Source organism: Primulina huaijiensis, chromosome 10 (assembly GCF_012295235.1).
Source record: "Primulina huaijiensis isolate GDHJ02 chromosome 10, ASM1229523v2, whole genome shotgun sequence".
NCBI classification, from domain to species: Eukaryota; Viridiplantae; Streptophyta; class Magnoliopsida; order Lamiales; family Gesneriaceae; genus Primulina; species Primulina huaijiensis.
The window spans coordinates 19,198,722-19,216,256 of record NC_133315.1 but is presented as its reverse complement, the minus strand read 5'-3'; the positions used below and the strand labels follow the sequence as shown (position 1 = coordinate 19,216,256).

General features: G+C 35.9%; 4 protein-coding genes and 2 pseudogenes across 4 annotated transcripts; 2 read left to right on the top strand and 4 right to left on the bottom strand.

The window, feature by feature from the left end:
- The first annotated feature begins 360 nt into the window (after nt 1–360).
- LOC140985983 (protein disulfide-isomerase SCO2-like) lies at nt 361–2,150 on the top strand. Its single transcript, XM_073453912.1, has 3 exons — nt 361–826; nt 1,224–1,355; nt 2,021–2,150. Exons 1-3 carry the CDS (start codon nt 361–363, stop codon nt 2,092–2,094), a joined length of 672 nt encoding a protein of 223 aa, XP_073310013.1. The 3' UTR covers nt 2,095–2,150.
- A 265-nt stretch (nt 2,151–2,415) lies between these two features.
- On the bottom strand, nt 2,416–4,432 carry LOC140986803 (pentatricopeptide repeat-containing protein At2g15690, mitochondrial-like; annotated as a pseudogene).
- Nucleotides 4,433–4,952: 520 nt separating this feature from the next.
- LOC140986485 (probable carboxylesterase 12) lies at nt 4,953–6,122 on the bottom strand (annotated as a pseudogene).
- A 405-nt stretch (nt 6,123–6,527) lies between these two features.
- On the bottom strand, nt 6,528–7,611 carry LOC140986486 (2-hydroxyisoflavanone dehydratase-like). Its single transcript, XM_073454751.1, has one exon. The coding sequence runs from the start codon at nt 7,515–7,517 to the stop codon at nt 6,555–6,557; it is 963 nt and encodes a 320-aa protein (XP_073310852.1). The 5' UTR covers nt 7,518–7,611; the 3' UTR covers nt 6,528–6,554.
- Nucleotides 7,612–12,407: 4,796 nt separating this feature from the next.
- Nucleotides 12,408–13,436, top strand: LOC140985982 (uncharacterized). Its single transcript, XM_073453910.1, has one exon. It carries the CDS (start codon nt 12,408–12,410, stop codon nt 13,434–13,436), a length of 1,029 nt encoding a protein of 342 aa, XP_073310011.1.
- Nucleotides 13,437–15,793: 2,357 nt separating this feature from the next.
- On the bottom strand, nt 15,794–17,511 carry LOC140985981 (zinc finger protein ZOP1-like). Its single transcript, XM_073453909.1, has 5 exons — nt 17,485–17,511; nt 17,303–17,426; nt 16,834–16,929; nt 16,323–16,724; nt 15,794–16,126 (listed from the first exon to the last, which is right to left on the bottom strand). Exons 1-4 carry the CDS (start codon nt 17,509–17,511, stop codon nt 16,363–16,365), a joined length of 609 nt encoding a protein of 202 aa, XP_073310010.1. The 3' UTR covers nt 15,794–16,126; nt 16,323–16,362.
- Nucleotides 17,512–17,535: the final 24 nt, after the last annotated feature.

Here is a 17,535-nt window from a genome sequence, read left to right as displayed (position 1 = left end):
TCATCAACGTTATATCAATGTCACCGATTTTGTGATCGGAATAATACAATCATCTCTCTAGAGAGTTCCGAGTTAAATATTTTTATATGAAGTAGGTCTCTTGTGAGACGGTCTCACGAATTTTTATCTGTAAGACTGGTCAACCCTACCGATATTCACAATAAAAAATAATACTCTTAGCATACAAATTAATATTTTTTCATAGATGATCCAAATAAAAAATCTGTCTCACAAAATACGAAAACACAGATTTTTGCCTTTTATATGTTATTATTATCTTAAAAATTATAATTACACCGGTGGTTTGGTGGGAACTCAAATGAGAAAAAACCAGCAAACGCAACGTATATTGTGCATGCTATGACTTCTTATCATTCAAACCCATTTGCCGGCAGCTCTTCTCACCCAAAGAATCCCTTCTTTCAATCCTTATATGGAATGTTGCCCTTAAACCCCAGCCAAATTTCACCTCTCCCATTGCCTCAAATCCAATCTTTTCCACAGCTCTCTTCCCCTCCCCCTCCTCCGACCACCGCCTCCGCTGAGAACGCGGCCCTACAGTGGTGGTTCAACTTTCCCTCTGCACCCGACGCGTCTGCGGTCATTGGGAGGATCGATCAGGACTTATCGGAGAATATTGGCCCCACCATTGCCAGCAATGGTACTAGCAAGAACACTAAGATTAATGTCAAGGAGAAGTGGTCGCGTGACCACGAGAGCTACTTGACTGACAATGACGATGCTCTACCTCTTCCCACGACTTACCCGAATGCTTCGCCGGTGACACCCGAGGAAATTGAAAAGAGGCTTCAATGCGATCCCGAAATACAGGTTTCTTTTGATTTTATGCATACCCCTCTATTTTCTTTCAAAAATACTTTGCTAGATGATCGTAAACGCTATTTAAGGTGATTGTATGTAGGTAGTCTTGATTTTTCTTGGTCATTGAATGCAGTCTTCAATTTTTCTAATATCGTTTTGTGTGACCAAAAATGTTATGATATTTTGATCCTGTAAGAAGAGGAATTTCAAATCTAAGGTGACGAGAAGGTGTTAGATGCGTTGCATTTTGTTGCCATTATGCTTCTCACAGTTTTACTTGTCTAGGATAAAATCACAAGGAGGAAAGTTTTGCATTGTCATTTGTCAAAGATAGTGTTAGATACTTCAACTATATGACATGCTTCCTTATAAATATATCCATTGGAATTTTATCATGTGATTTCAAGATTGTAAGCCAATGGTTTATGAATGGACTGGGAAGTGCCGTAGTTGCCAAGGAACAGGATTGGTGAGCTACTATTACAAAAGAGGGAAGGAGACAATCTGCAAGTGCATCCCTTGCCTTGGTGTTGGTAATAACATTTTCCAGGGAATGTGTATTTCCTGTTTAAGCTTTATCTGATTCTTTATTCATGGTTGAAGACGATTGAGAAAGGATAACAACTCTATGTGTTGAAAAAACTGAGCATGGTGGTTAACCATTTAGGTCAGTGGTGGAGCAGTTGATTTACCATAATTCACATATTGAGGTCAAATATCACTGCCCTTGTATCCAAAATATGTGTGACGATAACTGCTAGTTAGACCAGGAACCAATTGAGAGCAGCCTGCTTTGCAGTCTCGATGTGTTTATTAACCTAAATAGTAAAGTCACATCTTTTAGATATTTTCGCCCTTTCCATGCACGGTTAGCTGAATTGAAAAACTTTACGTGCCCAACGGATCGTGTTCATTGAGGGATTGAAATGTAAGGATGCTTGTTTTCGTTTCTCGGAATGAAGAACTCTAACTTCAATTTATTGTTCTTAAGGTGTAGAGAAAATTCATGTGCTCACGTAGTCTTCCTTGCTGGATTTTAGTAAAAATTGATGTTTCTTCAGTAAATGATGGTTTGGTATTTCCAATTTAGGTGTTGCAAGAAGACTGCTGCATTTATTCCTGTCGGAAAATAATTCATTTGTATTAGTGCACTTGTACTGGCACGAACATTGCTTTCAAACCTTATATGTTTTTGCAGGATATGCACAGAAGATAACGGCACGAAACAATATTGATGTGATGGAGGATTTGGACAACGGAAAACCACCTTGATGTCTAATCCCGTGAATTTCTCTATCTTGTCATTCTTGCATATGCACCATTCTTACACTATTCAAGTATCCGTTGTTGCAATTGATGAAAACAAAGCATCAAAGAACGTAACTAGGAAATACGACCCTATCCATTGGGATGCTTGATTACAGAGATAATTAGATTTGTCGGAACTTGTTCACAAAGGCGAGGGAAATAAAAAAAATGTATTCTTCGTATCGAATTGATAAGAATCCTTCTTGTGTGACTTATTAGAAGTTCGTGGATTAAAATTGTTCTGCCATATCTATATTACTTACTAGCGGCATTTGAGAATATCTTCCAAACCTTTTGCCTACTAATTGCTTGAGGTGAAATACCATCAGTTCAATCGAAGCACCTTATGCAGAAATTGGAAACTAGAGAGTTGAATGGAAGGGAAATCAACTAGTACAATAACTTTGCCATTGAAGAAGATACAACTAATGGAGAGAAATTTGATAATTTTTCATCTCTACAATTCTCGACATGATCTTAATAACATTGTGACAATCACCACAAATACGAAGGTTCTTAATGATCCGATGGGGTGTCCTCACAAGAGTACTAATCAGACCGTATGCAATTGCTAGGCGTTCACTATGGTAAAGCAGAGCTTGCTCCTTTGCCTCCTGATCGATGTAATGGAGAACATATCTAGTGTCTGGCACATATACTTGCTCTTTTTTCGCAGCCAACAGCTTTTCATCATCCTTGTATAGAGTTGGGCTACGGAACTCCGGTATCCTGTTCCTCCCAACAAGCAGGTTAATTGCAGACTGCTTCTTTGGTGGAGGAGTGGGGATCTTGTTGGCTATATCCTTTGAAGGGTCAAGGCCAACCATCAACTCCTCGGCATGATCTTCAAGATCAATGTCTCCATGTATACGAGCATAATTCATCACTGCCTCCCAGATAACAGCCGTAGGCTCAAATGGAAGAGTTTCAATATATGCCACAGCCTCTGCCAGATGCCCAGACTTCCCAAGGACACCAAGAAGTCCCAAATAATGTTCAATCCCTGGAGTAATCCCATAATCAGCCTTCATTGATTCGAAGTGTAAAAAACCCTCTTCGATAGCTTCAGCACTAACACAAGCCTCGAAAACAGCCATAAAGGTTTGCTCAGTCGGTTGTACTCCTAACTTCCTCGTCTGCTCAAACGATGCCAACCCGTCATCACCAAGCCCATTTGCTGCATACCCAGTAATCATCAGGTGCCAAGAATCTCTATTCCTATCGGGCATGTGATCGAAAACTCTTCGTGCATCAGTCATACTTCCACACTTTGAATACATATCAAAAACCTTGTTATTCAGTAGCAAATCACTCCTAAAAGTAGACCTCAAGAAGTAGTCATCGATTTTCTTTGCCTCCTCAAATTTCTTCGATCTCCCACACATTTCGAAAAGCAAACCAAAACCTTCGGCATTAGCAGGAACGCCCTTGTCCATATGTTCAACCACTTCTTTTAGCTTCCCCTCACGACATAAACTCAAAATGTCAACAATATCAGAAGGCTCACCAGAACTCGTTGCTTGATTATTCACCACAGGACCTTGATTCTGTACTTGGCCAGCAGCAGTTTGCCCATGTGATCCCCATTGAATCTAGCTTTGTCTTTGAGGAAACCCCTGATTAAAATTTTGATTATAATCACCACTCCTCGGATTCACACCTCCTTGCTGCGGATAATTATGACTCTGATTATAGTTTTGAGGATAACCCTGGTTACGCTGATAAACTCCGGGAGAATAATTTCTAGTAAAATTTGGATTCTGATTTTGCGCGTATCCTTGATTCTGATGGTTATTCCACTTATTAGCATTTCCACTGGGAGGTGAATAATTCTGGTTCTGACTTGGAACATTTGCGCTAGGGTCAGACCCTCCATGCTGGTAATATCCTTGACCTGTATTCAAATTTCTTTGATTTGCATAACCCTGATTCAGATTCTGAAAATCATTGTTTCGCGAAGCCCACTGATTTTCAGGGTTTTGATTGAAACCCAAAGAAGAAGAAGACTGAGAAATCGGCCTCTGGAAATCTTCTGGCGCAGCTGACGTAGAGAGACTTCTAACAGTGGGGAGTGAGAGGTTTACAGTTAGGGTTACGGTTCGTAGTTTGAAGTTTGAAATGAAGGCGGTAGATGGGCTTACCTTATAGAGACAAGCAACAACGTTTGAAGAAAATCGAGCCCTGCGAATCGCCATTAGAGGTAACACCATTATCTCTGGAAGTGAGAGCTTAAACCCTAATCCTGAATGATGTGGTGCAGGTGACGATCTATTCGGGCCTTTATCTGTTGGATCCGAGCTCGCACAATATTCGGGTTAAAATGTATATATATTTTTTTATTAAACAGAAATGTTTAAATTAAGTTAAACTAAATTGTAAATGTTATTTAATTAATTATTTTTAAAAAAAATCAGATTTTAATGGAGTTGCAATTTGCAAACAGGACTTTAGGCCACATGTACATCGAGAGTTACACGTTAGATTACAAATTATATTTGAAATTACAAAATTATTCTAAATATATTTTTGAAAGAGTATTTCCAAATAAAATATAGGGATAATTTCGACATTTCAAAACAAATGTGTAATCTAATTTGTATTTTTCATTGTATACATAGCATTTTCCCCAAAATAAAATGATGTTATATAGCATTATATCAGTTGTTCTATATATGCGGTAAAAATGTTCGGAGCTGAAAATCTTGGGATGACGTATATGCACACAAACCAATAAAACATGACCATGTTTTTATTACATTTGTCGGCCCCGAGCAACTTGGACACGTACAATAGACTGCATTCTGTCAATAAATGGGAACTAAAAAAAGAAGGGAACTTGGCAATGTCTTCAATTAGTGCTGGAGATGCTTCTGTAACGAACATGAAACATATAAATTTATGTCTTGGAATACACCAAATCCAGTACTTAAAAGTTCATCGGACTGATTTCTATCACTGATTAAGGAAAAGGGCCAAAACTTTGAGCATTGCAATGGCTTTGGGGGTGGTGGGATTGATCAAGCTGAAAACATGGTTTTCCCCTTTAACCTCCACGACTTTGACTAATCCATTCCACCCACTTTTCTTCAATACTTGCATGTAATACCAACCCCTAAACCTTAAGCCATCGTTTCCAGCGACATAAACCAAAACCCTTTTGCAACCAAGCATCTTGAGACCCGGATCCATACTCGGATTCACCATCGGGTCATCCAGCCCTGTGGTATTCGGGTATGCATGTAACCAGATTGCTTCAAGGAAGTTTCTTGTATTGGCATCCGCAGATTCATTCCCCACCAGCCTCTTCCCCCAAAAATATGGGCAATTGAGAAACATCCCGTTAACTTTTACACCAGGATCCGGCTTCTCCGTGCCGACGCGGATTGCCATATGGTGTGCTATGTTGCCACCTGCACTGTCTCCACCTAAATAAACACGCCCAAAATCGGCATACTTTGTCAGCCAGGGCTCACCACCATTCCCACTGGAGTGATGAAATACCCATTTCAGTGCTAGCCATGAATCTCGATAAGCAATGGGGAGAGGGAACTCGGGGGCTAATCTGTAATTTACCGACACGGCGATAATATTAGCTTTCGCGACAAGTGAGTTCATGTGGTAATGGTAAGTTGGAAAGAAGGCGGATTCAGTGAAGAATCCGCCGCCATGGTAGTATATAAGGAGTGAGATTTTGTAGCCTGGATCAACACTTTTTGGAAGGTAAATCCTCGCAGAAACATTAAGATCTTTCGCAATGCTTACGTCTTTGGATTGAACCCCGGTTCTTGGATGTGTCCGATGAATCTTTGAATTGTACCATTTCTGTATACTCTTATCAAGGGATAAACATCGTATAGGATTTCATTAGCGGAGTTCGCAGCAAATGACAGGGTAAGTAGCACTAAGATGAGAGTGGATTTCTTACCAGAAAACATTGCGAGGAACTGGAATTGACAAGGTTTGAAGTAAGACATGGTGAAGAAGAAAAATTAGATTTTGAAGTTCTATTATTGATGGATCACGTGAAGCCGGAGATATAAAGTTATGTCCAAGTCTGATGGGACATAAATATTCAACATCGAAAATCCATTTGTAGTAAAATAACACGTTACAAAAACTTTCTCCAAAATACAAAAAGAACGTAGGAGTATAAATTAGTAGAGATTTGAATTAAAGTTGAGTTATTTTGTGTGCCATTAATCGAATTTAATATTGAGTACAACTAAAAATATTGTGCATTGTAGGAAAGTATTATTTATACTTTATTCTTTTATTAAAAACCTTCCACATTTTTTTAATACAAACTACACACTTGTTTTGAAAAATCGGAAATACAAAATAAAATAATAACAGGTATATATATAATTTATATTTTCTTCCCAAAAGATAACTTAATATTAACCATTGCAAATGAAATGATACAACTATTCAGCATTAATAAAGGAAGAAACCTTTTTTATCATAGCCACGCCATTTTCACTAGCAGGAGTAAATACACTGAATACATGAACCTCTCCTGCAACATCCACAACCTCAATCTCTCCATCCCAACCATTTTTCTCCAATACCTCCTTATAATGCAACCCTCTGATCCTCAACACATCCTTCTCTGCAACGTAAACGAGCAATCTTTTGCAGCCTAAACTCGCAATTCTTGGATCAGTATCCGGATTGATCAACGGGTCGTCGCACCCTTTAGTGCTACTCGGGTTGGCGTAGTTCCAAAGTGCATCCAGAAAACTCTTCGAATACATGGGATGAGTTTCTTCATTTCCCATGGGAACCTCGCCCCAAAAGAACGGGCAGTTCAGAAATGCCCCACGTAGAGTGATGCCTTCCAACTTCTCAATCCCTGCACGTAAAGCTACGTAGTGTGCTATGGTTCCACCGGCACTGTCCCCGCCTATGTACACACGATTGGCATCTGCGTGCTCTTTGATCCATTCTTCATGAGGCCCGTCTTCGGTGAATTGAGTGGCGATCCATTCGAGGGCGAGCCAAGAATCTTCGAAAGCGATCGGGAGAGGGTGCTCTGGGGCCAACCTGTAGTTCAAAGACACTGCAACAACGTTTGCTTCAGCAACCAAGTGGTTCAGGTGATTCTGGTACAGTTCAGAGAAGGCAGATTCGAGCACAAAGCCACCGCCGTGAAAATAGAGAAGGATGGGAAGCTTCTCGGCTGGGGAGGCGTTCTTCGGCTGGTACAGCCGGGCGGAGAGGTTGATTTCTGGTGCGATTACGACGTCTTTGGATTGCACGCCGGTTTCGGGATCGAATGATGGTGGAATCAAACCGCTGCCGATTAATCTTTCAACTCGGCCATCTTTATATTGTCTCAACAAGGGAGATAAATCATGAAGAATCTCATTTGAGTTCGCTGCAGCCATTGGAGGGGGATATGGGGAATCAAGATTGAAGGGCTCTTGAGGTCATGCAGGCAAGATTTTCTAGAGAAATATATAGATCAGAAGAAATCTTTCAGACAATATAGTCAAATTTGTACAGAATTGAAATGTCAATTAATTACACTGATTGGATAATATAATATAATATCTCCTGCATAGGTCCAGCAACGAATTGCGACATACAACCAGCTACAAAACTAAAGGACACGAAGATATGAAAATGGAAACTTAGCTACTACCAATCCATTGTAGAATTTTGGAGAGTTTCCATAGAGCTCTTAAAATTAATTATATTATTATTTCAACAAATAATTATAATATATAATATGTATCTTTAAATATATCAAGAGAAAATGATTTATATAATTCTACATGCACGCACCATCATATAATTAATTTCTAAATTCAAAACAATTTTACATAGACAACCTAAAATACAAAGTATGATAAGGCGTGTTTTTTTAAATTATTACTTTCAATTTTATCAATATAAAAATCACATTCAATTGCAAGTCTTCTGTTAGATGATCTCACGGATCTAAATATGTCAATTTACTTGGTCCATATTAACTAAAAAAATGTAATATTTTTATTATGAAAATTAATATTTTTTCATAAATCACGTTAATTTGAAGATTTGTTAAAAAAAATTGAACGAAATTTAGATAGTTTCTGTGTCAGATTATTCATCTAAACTTCATTAGCACTCCTTTTCAGACATAAGGGCAAAGAAAATTTTAAAAAATTTAATGAAATGGGCCATGTGGTGGTGGTCTTCATCGCCGAACAGCTGCAGACCATGAATTGATATCGATGTTTTTGTTACTCTTCTGGAAAATCGACATCCATTTTGATGGCTTCAGTCTTCAGACAAGGCGACAGCTGCAATATATTTTGACCTTTTTTGAAAAAAAAATTCCAGTGTAATTTTAGAAATTTACATAATAAAATAAATTTATCTCCTTTGTTGGGTTTGGCCCAACTCTAACCCAAGTCCAAAAACCCAAAGCCCATTTCCATAAGCATTAACCTACTAGGTTTTATGTCCTATATTTTTTATACCGAGGTTTTCCCTAAGGGTGAGTTTGGTTTAGGTGATTAGATATGATTGATTAAAATTTCACAATTTATCAAGTGTTTTTTTCGAGTATATCAGTTTAGGATAGCCCGATGGGCTCATATGAGGCCCGCACTATGCATATGACTTATTCGAATTTGAGGGACAATTATTACCTATTTTTTGGTGGGATAAGGAATGATACTGGAGTTTTATTATCAATACACCTCTTCATAAAATATTAATCAACAATGCTATTTAACTGTATAATAATTAATATTGGATGATATATTTTTTCCTTGAAATTGAGTGAGTTCATATATAAAAACTTAAAATGATGAAAAATATGTTTGTTTATTGAGAAAAAAAGTAACAAAAAGATTTCTCTCACTTATAACAACAAATCAAATATTTTTTTGTCAATAAAACAAATTTGTTTTTATTTTAAAATATAATAATATTTTTTAGTTTTATTCATAATATTATTTAGAAAAAAACAAAGATGGTTAAAAACCGATTCAGTATTTATGATTAATGAAAAGGAAAAGAACGATGGATAAAATATTTGTTAAAACAGTAATAAAAATTGGTTTTATTTTGAGAAATAAAATTTCTTGTTAAATTCAATTTTAAAAAGGTGAAAAAATAAAAAAAAAATTAGCACAGGTATTTCGAACATCAAAATATTATTGATATTTTAAATATTAAAGTAAATGCATATTTACAAATTTATTTCTAATAAATATATTTAAATTAATTTTAATAAATGTAAATTATAATTATAAATATTTAATTATCTATCCAATTATTTTTAAGAATATATATTTAATTAGCACTTGAGGCATTTTGATCATTACAATAAAATTTACAAAATTAATCCATCATTTTAAAATCATACCAAACACCATGTTATTTATCAAACCATACTATTAATCAATATTTCTCATTTTTTAATCATTATAATTACTAATCATTTACTTATCCCATCACACATACCAAATGGAGCTTAAGGAGTCATGAGATTGGGACAGAGGTAGTAGCGTGAAATTATGTGTACTCTTCATTCTTCTTCTGCGTGTTGTGAGATTGGAAACTACCTTTGGTTCCTTATGTTGTCTCGATCAGTGTCGTTTCCTGCATTGGTTGAGTTTGCCTAGTGTGTATGGTGAGCTGTGTACTTAGGAGCTATTTGCTTTAGGTCAAGTTGGTTATCAGTACCGGGGTTTTGATCGGGAAACTTTATGTTATTCGCCTTGATTTATTGTTTATTTTGAGAGGCCGAATCAGTTTGGCCGAAGCTCGTTTTATTCTAATATTTCATATTGTATTGTTTTTTATTTTAGTGATATTTGCAGGTCGATCAACTAGCTATATAAGGTACAGATGACCGATGGACACCTAACATCCTTTATCAAAACTTCCAAATTGTGTAGGCCACCGATGGAAAATTCTTCAGAGCACCTCTGTGAGCTTCTTGTTTCCATTTTTCCTCGATTAATAATGAAACTATTAATTAAGAACGAAAGACGTTAATAATTATCTTGTCTTAATAATTATCTTGTCTTGTTAGACAGCGTTTGATTTAGAAGATAAAATAAATTAATGATTAGTATGTAAATGATAAAGAAAATGATTAGAGTAGAAATGTAATATATGGTGTAAAATAGTATTTTGTTTGGTAAGATTTTTAAGTGTAGTATAATTTTGAATTTTTTGATGAAAGGACAAAATTGTCCTTTCCTATTTTTTTTTCTTCCACTCCGACGGCGGTGGTCTGCCGGAAGCGGTGGTCGGTGGTCGGCGGCGGCGACGGTGGTAGGCGGTGGTCGGCGGCGGCGGGGGGTCGGCGGCTGGCGGTGGTCGGCCGGCGGCGGCAGGCGGTGAGGGTTGCCGGTGGGTGGTCGGTAAAAAGAAGTGGTGTTGAGTTTGAATTTAGGAGAATGATAAAATTGGAAAAATATGATGGATTAAGAGTGTGATAAATAATCCTAATGGATGAGAAGATATTATTTTAACATACCTAATATAACCTAATCATTCATATGAAAGATTGACTTAATTAAATAAAAAACGTATCAAACGAGTGATTAGGTGGGTTTAAAAAAAATAAATCCACTTAATCAAACAAACCAAACGATACCTTATCATATGATATTTTTGTAACTAGCTGTACAAGGCTGACCACAATTGGAGATTTACAATTCACCCCAACGATTTTTAAATTTTTTCCAATTTAATTTCTTTAAAAAATGTTTCGTAGCATTGAACGGAAATATGTTAATATAATATAAAAGCACAAAAAATTTTCTGAAACGAATTTATGAATCAATGTTATAAGATAAATATCTTATTTGAGTTATTCATAAAAAAAAATATTACGTTTTATGTCAAAAGTATTACTTATTTTTGTAAATATGATATATGATTGACTTATATAGGAATTAAACTATACGTTTTATATTGTATAGAGGAATGTAATATCACCGAATACAGTATATAGTCTAATAAAAAAAATTATGACAGTGCAACCTATTATTTGATATGAATTGGGTAAATCATTGGTCTAACACAGTAGTTCGAAAATCATATTAGTCAAATAAATCGTATTAGACAAATAATGTATGACGAGCTTGGAAAAAATATGTTAACACTGTCAAACCCATACGAGGGATTAAGCCGTTATATTAACATTAACAATAAGTGACAATCTAATTAAATATTTGAACAAGTGATTAATCCGTTATATTTTATAATATATAGTGGTATTAACATAAATTAAATTAAAAAAATAATACCCTAGGGAAACAAATATAATAAAATAGTATTCACTAAATTTAAAGAATATTACCATTATAATATTTAGGATATTAATATATTAATGTCATATAGAACATAAAAAAGTAATAGATATAAAAACTAAGGAAAAAAAATTATTAACATGATATAAATTATATTTTGAACCATAGAAAAATAGTGGCAACCGCATCATCATTTCATTATTGCTCCGTATTATTAGAGGAAATAGGTAAACGAGTGAGTTGTGCAAACAAATTAGGTGCAAATTTTTATATTTTCAGAATAATATAATTTTAGGATTGTATTGAAAAATTATTAGGCAAAAACTTGTATGAGACGGTCTTACGGGTCGTGTTTTGTGAGACAAATATCTTATTTGGGTCATCCATCAAAAAATATTATTTTTTATGCTAAAAGTATTACTTTTTATTGTGAATATCGATAGGGTTGACTCATCTTACAAATAAATATTTGTGAGACCGTTTTACAAGAGACCTACTCAAATTATTATATGTATTTTATTGTGCCCCACATTTTCTACGTAGACTCTATTATTATAGTATAATTTTATATTATAATCTAATAAATATTTTTTAAAATTTTCAAAATACATTTTCCTAATCATTATCACACAAATATCAAATAATGAAACAATATTCGTGGACCAAAAAAATCCTAGCCTAAATAAAAATGAATCCTTCAAAAAAATAATTTTTACTATTTATTTTTTTCTTCCACAAGTTTATTCAATCAAAAAATTATTTCTTTAAAATATTTTCGCAAAACATACAAATATATATAATTAAACCTTACGTCATGCTACCATTTTGACTTGAAACAAATATTATGCACATTCTTGATGTAATTATTTTATTAAATTGTAAATATTTTATTAAATTCAATTTCCATTTTTTTTTTTAAAAAAAATAATAATCAATTTGCAGTGTCTCCTTTCTCACTACTTTCCCCTGCAAGCCATTATATATCCCACTTTACCTCTGAAACAGAACACCAAAAAAATGGAAGTAATTTCTCCATCTCTAACTGTACCCTTCAACTTCGACACTCCTTGCGTTTCATTCTACAACAGCGCCCCTTCGAGCCCACGGAGCCTCAGTACCACCTTCTTCTACAGCGCACCCAGCAGCCCCATACGGCTCTTCGCATACTGCGGCCAGGATTTCCACGGCGAAGACAAATGCTCTCCGTCGTCGGCTGTTCCGTTCTACTGGGAAGAAAAGCCTGGAACTCCTAAGGAAGAATACTTCAGCAGCACTGAGGAAGTTACAGATTTTGAGTTCTATTCCAGTGGAAATTTCGGGAGGTGTTCTTTATCGGCTGACGAGCTTTTTGATGGAGGAAAGATCAGACCATTAAAGCCGCCGCCTGGGTTCCAGCACAACCAGAACAAGACATCGTGTTCTTCGAATTCACCTCGTTCCCCTACGAAAATGATCGTTGAAGCATTCTCCCCGCGCCACAGGAAGAAAGATTTCGACCCGTTTGCTGCAGCCTTGGAAGAGGCGCGAAAATCAAGCATTCGAGAAAATTACCCCACAGGTTCCACGCACAAAGGGACAAGATCTCTATCCCCGTTTCGAGTTTCTGATCTGTTATCCAAACAAGAACCAGCTAAGAATCATCGTTCTGCTAACTCTCCCAATGCTTCACTCTCTTCTGCTTCGTCTTTCTCTTCACTCTGGCATAAAAAATGGAAAATCAAGGACTTGTTGCTGTTCAGAAGTGCATCAGAAAGCTGGGCAACAGATCACGATCAGTCGATGAAGAAGAAAAATTCGTTCTTGAAGAAAACCCATGATCAAGATGAATTCACAGAATCAAGTTTCAGTTCAACTGCAAGTTGTGAATCAGAATCGAGCAGCAGAAGATCAGTGCCGCCGATCTCAGCTCATGAATTTCATTACAGCGTAAAAAGGACCGTGTTCGAGGAAATGAAGAAGAGGAGGAGTTTGTTACCGCACAGACAAAAGATATTGGGTTGCTTGGGATTTCATCAAACTGTTCCTGAAATTCATCACAACCTGTAATCTTGAACTGAAAATATTAATAATTGTCATGTAGTAGCACTGCGGTTTTGTGACTTTTGTTTGATTTGGTTTCACGTTTTCTGCCATTTCTTGTTTTGTATGTTTCTGAAAGTTCATGGATTTTGCTATACACAGAGTTCATATGCGTAATCTCGATCATTTGCTAAAGCTTATGGCGTTTCCTCTTTTGATAATTATTAAGTATGAAACTTTTATAAATGATGCGATTGCACGCTTCGTTTAGTTTGATAGTGAAATATGACGAAGATAAAATGTTCGAAAATATTACAGTTAAGGGAAGATGTTTGTATCGTGTATAATCTCCCTTTTGTATTGAATGTATCAAATCATACAAGATTTTATGTTTTTAAAGTTTATTTGGATATGATCATAGTGGATGCATTTTAATAATTATAATATATAATGAAAAGTGTGAAAGTTAATGAACGTACCTAAACTTTTGAATTATTCCAACAAGCTTATTAACCTACAATTGTCAAATATCGCATAATTTTTTCCCAAACGTTTACGATTGTGGTAATATTTTTATACACCGGAAAGTTAAATGGAAGGATGTGTACGAATAGGATTGAGCTCAAGACAACAAACACATATATCATAGCATACTCCTACAATAATTCATTAAAGAATATGCTCCACACGAGAATCGATCTTAGTATTTGTAAGTTAGAGCACATGAACTAATTGAGTGGCCTTGTGAAAAAATATAGGTTAGGATCATGGTATGATCATGCTAAAGTTCCTCTTGCAGGCAAAAAGTGGAGCCAGCAACGGTGCTTAATTATCTTTATCGAAAGGTTAATACTTCATTCTACTCGTAATTCATTAAAGAAATAAAAAAAAATTCAATGAATGTCACCACCAGTGGTTTGCCTCCTTTTCCCGCGGTTGGTGAAAACGTTCTTTTTAAAACGGCCGATTAGATCAATTTGACCAAAAATCGGTAATAATAGATCAATTTGACCAAAAATCGGTAATAAGTATGGTATGAAACAATCTTATAAACAATTTTTACGGTCAAATCAGTCAGAATTATTCAAAAACCGGTTTCGATTGGTTCACCTATTTTAAATTTTTTTAAAAAATATCAATTATGGATAGTTTTTACAGTCAAACCAGTTATGAAAAGATTGGACGAAAGATTAGAGACAAGCTAGATCTTCTTTACAAAAATACCAAATGAGAAAATAAACAAAATTTTAGAGTTTACTTCTCGAAAATATAAATTTGACCCCTCTTTCGTCTACCAGGTCAGACTTGAAAAATATATATAAAAAAATACAACTACTCCGGTGACCATTGAACACGAAGCCATGACAATTATGACAATGACCTCCTTCACGGTTCAGTCAGTCTCGCGAAATAATACATGATAACATTAAATTCAGGGAACTTCGATGCTAGTAACCGATATTGCCTCAACCCTCAATCTAGAAACCATAAGGAGATCATATGTATTTTCGCGTGCTCATATATTGCATCACATGAAAAATTACACATATGGTCGTGTGAACAAATTTTTATATTCACTTCCCGCAATGTAAAAGTTGTCCAAGTGCAATGATTTTTCACTAGTTTAACAAAAAAAACGTGAACTTTATCAAATTATTGAATACAGTTTGAAATATGACCAATGTATCGGTGCCCGATGATTAGCAACAGATAAAAAATATAAAGGTGACGCATCATAACTCAATATTACAGAAAAAAAAATTATAAATGCATGTTTAATTTTTTTATGACCCTCGCTTCTTACCCGTAGGTTGGTTACGACTTACGAGTCCGGAAAAAATGTAGATGGGACCATGCCGGTCGAAGCGGGACGGGTCTCCTCAGAGAAGTAATAAGCGGCTGACAAAAGCAATGGTACTAAATGTATTTGATTCGAAAGATGGTGTGAACACTGACCTTCTACCAAGAGATTCTACAAACAAGAAAATCAAACCTTGGGCCGATTTGTTTGAATGGTCAATTCAACAAGATGTCCCCACACAAGTTGGAGCTCGACAGAGATTTTAAAAAAAGTTTTATCAAACATGGACACTTCACAGTTTAAGGCTTTAAGCAACTTAAGAATTTAATAGGACTAGGTAATTTAAAACATTTCCCATGTGAAACTTATAATATCTGACAATAATGCCAACGAAATATAATATTTTCATCTGATGAAAGAGACAGAGTCTGCTTGCCACCGGCTAAGTTGGCCGTGGTGGACTGGGAAGAGGAGGCATAACGAGTTCCAACTTCCAAGCATAGTCAAGTTCAAGCGCAACGATGGAGTCAAGTAAGCATCTCAAGAATAGAATACCGCATGCAAACTATTACACTACCAAACGGGAGAAGAAGAGTTGAAAACCTATAAACAAATGTGAAGGCTGTCTATAAGTGATACAAAACCAAATGCCAACGTCTGGTTTACTGGCTGAGACTAGCAGTATCAGCCAAATCGATGGATTGCTTTCCATACATCAAAACTAAGGCTACGATCTTGAAGTACCAATCCATCTGCTTAGAAAACAATGGTAGATACCTCACGAGGATTCACATTTGATCACCATAAGTTGTGATCACCTTTTTTAAGCAAGTTATTTCGCGCATCTTGAAAGCCTGAGAAAACATATATGCATCATAGTGCCTTTGTGTGTTGGTCATGGACTGATTCAGAATTCCTGCATTTTTTTAAAAAATACTAATAAGGATCATTGTACGTGAAATAACAAAAAATAGTATTTCAGAAAGTTGCCATAAAAAGAAATATATGATCACGGAATTAAGTACAATCAGGGAAAACATAAACAGCGACAACTATCAAGTTTTGGCTCTTTAATGTGTAGTAGTTTACTTGAGGATTCTAATGACATGTACCTCTTTTATCAAACTTGACACATCTACTGCAACACTCATACTAGCGCTTATAAAGTCCGAGCAATGGTTTTTCTCTTTTTTCGACTCTCTTCCTTGCAGCTTCCCTAGCCTTCATGGCAGCTGCTTCCTCTTCAGATACAGCTTGAGGCTTTTCAGCTGCCCTTTTTCTCTTACTAACGGTGACAGACGAAGGAGCACCCTTAATAGATCGCATTGGATTGAGTGGTGTGGAGACAACACGCCCAGGTGGAGGTGCTGTCTGAGCGATTGAAGCACTCTTAGACTCAGTGGTCGGTTTATTAACTGTTGCTAATGGTGGTTTCCCCATTATAGATTTCTTCCCGATATATTCTGATGATTCTTGAGATGCAGCAAGGGCCTCCTCTCTTGTCACCCACTTACCTACAACATTGACTCACCATGAGAAAAGCATGAACAAAGAAGGATCTCTTTTTTAGGGTAGGGGGAGGTGGAGGTTTGAATTATTAAAGAAAAAACCGAATGTCTATACCTATAGAATCTGTATAAAAAAAGCCAGAGTTTGGATCATAATAGCAATTAGTCCTTTGATTGTAATAATAGCCTGATGAACTTTCGTACTCCCAATCTGTTATTTACACATAATTAAAAAAAGGTTAGTACGGAGACATTGTTTGTTTAAGTAAAATGGTAATACAACCAAGGGAAAATATACACAAACTCAGTTATGAACTAACACCGATATGATAGAACTCAAGGAGCTTAATTTAACCGCATTCTACAACAAAATCTTGTCATACTCATGTGCCTGAAACGTAATGCTTCGGTGAACTTCATGAATAGAAGGTTCGTAAATCACACACTTACAAAATTCAAAGGGAAACCTAAGGCCATTAATTGGATACAACATATTCAAAAGGATAGATAAATCTACCATTGCCAGTGAACACTGGATGACCATTAATTCATTTTATAATTGAAAAGACGCTAAACTTTACAACCTTCAGATATAGAGGAACCTCCCCCAGTTCCTTTATTATTGTCCTCAGCAAGCAGGGCATTTGCATTAGAATCCCTTGCCTCCTGAAAAGATGCCAAGTCCTTCTGATAGCTGCGCTTGGCTTTCTGGAAAAAATCGAGTAAAAATAAGAGGACTTGAATATCAAAAGAAATAAAGACTTACCAGCAGAAAAATATTTCTGGAGATCATTAAAGCAATAGGAGAAAATCATGA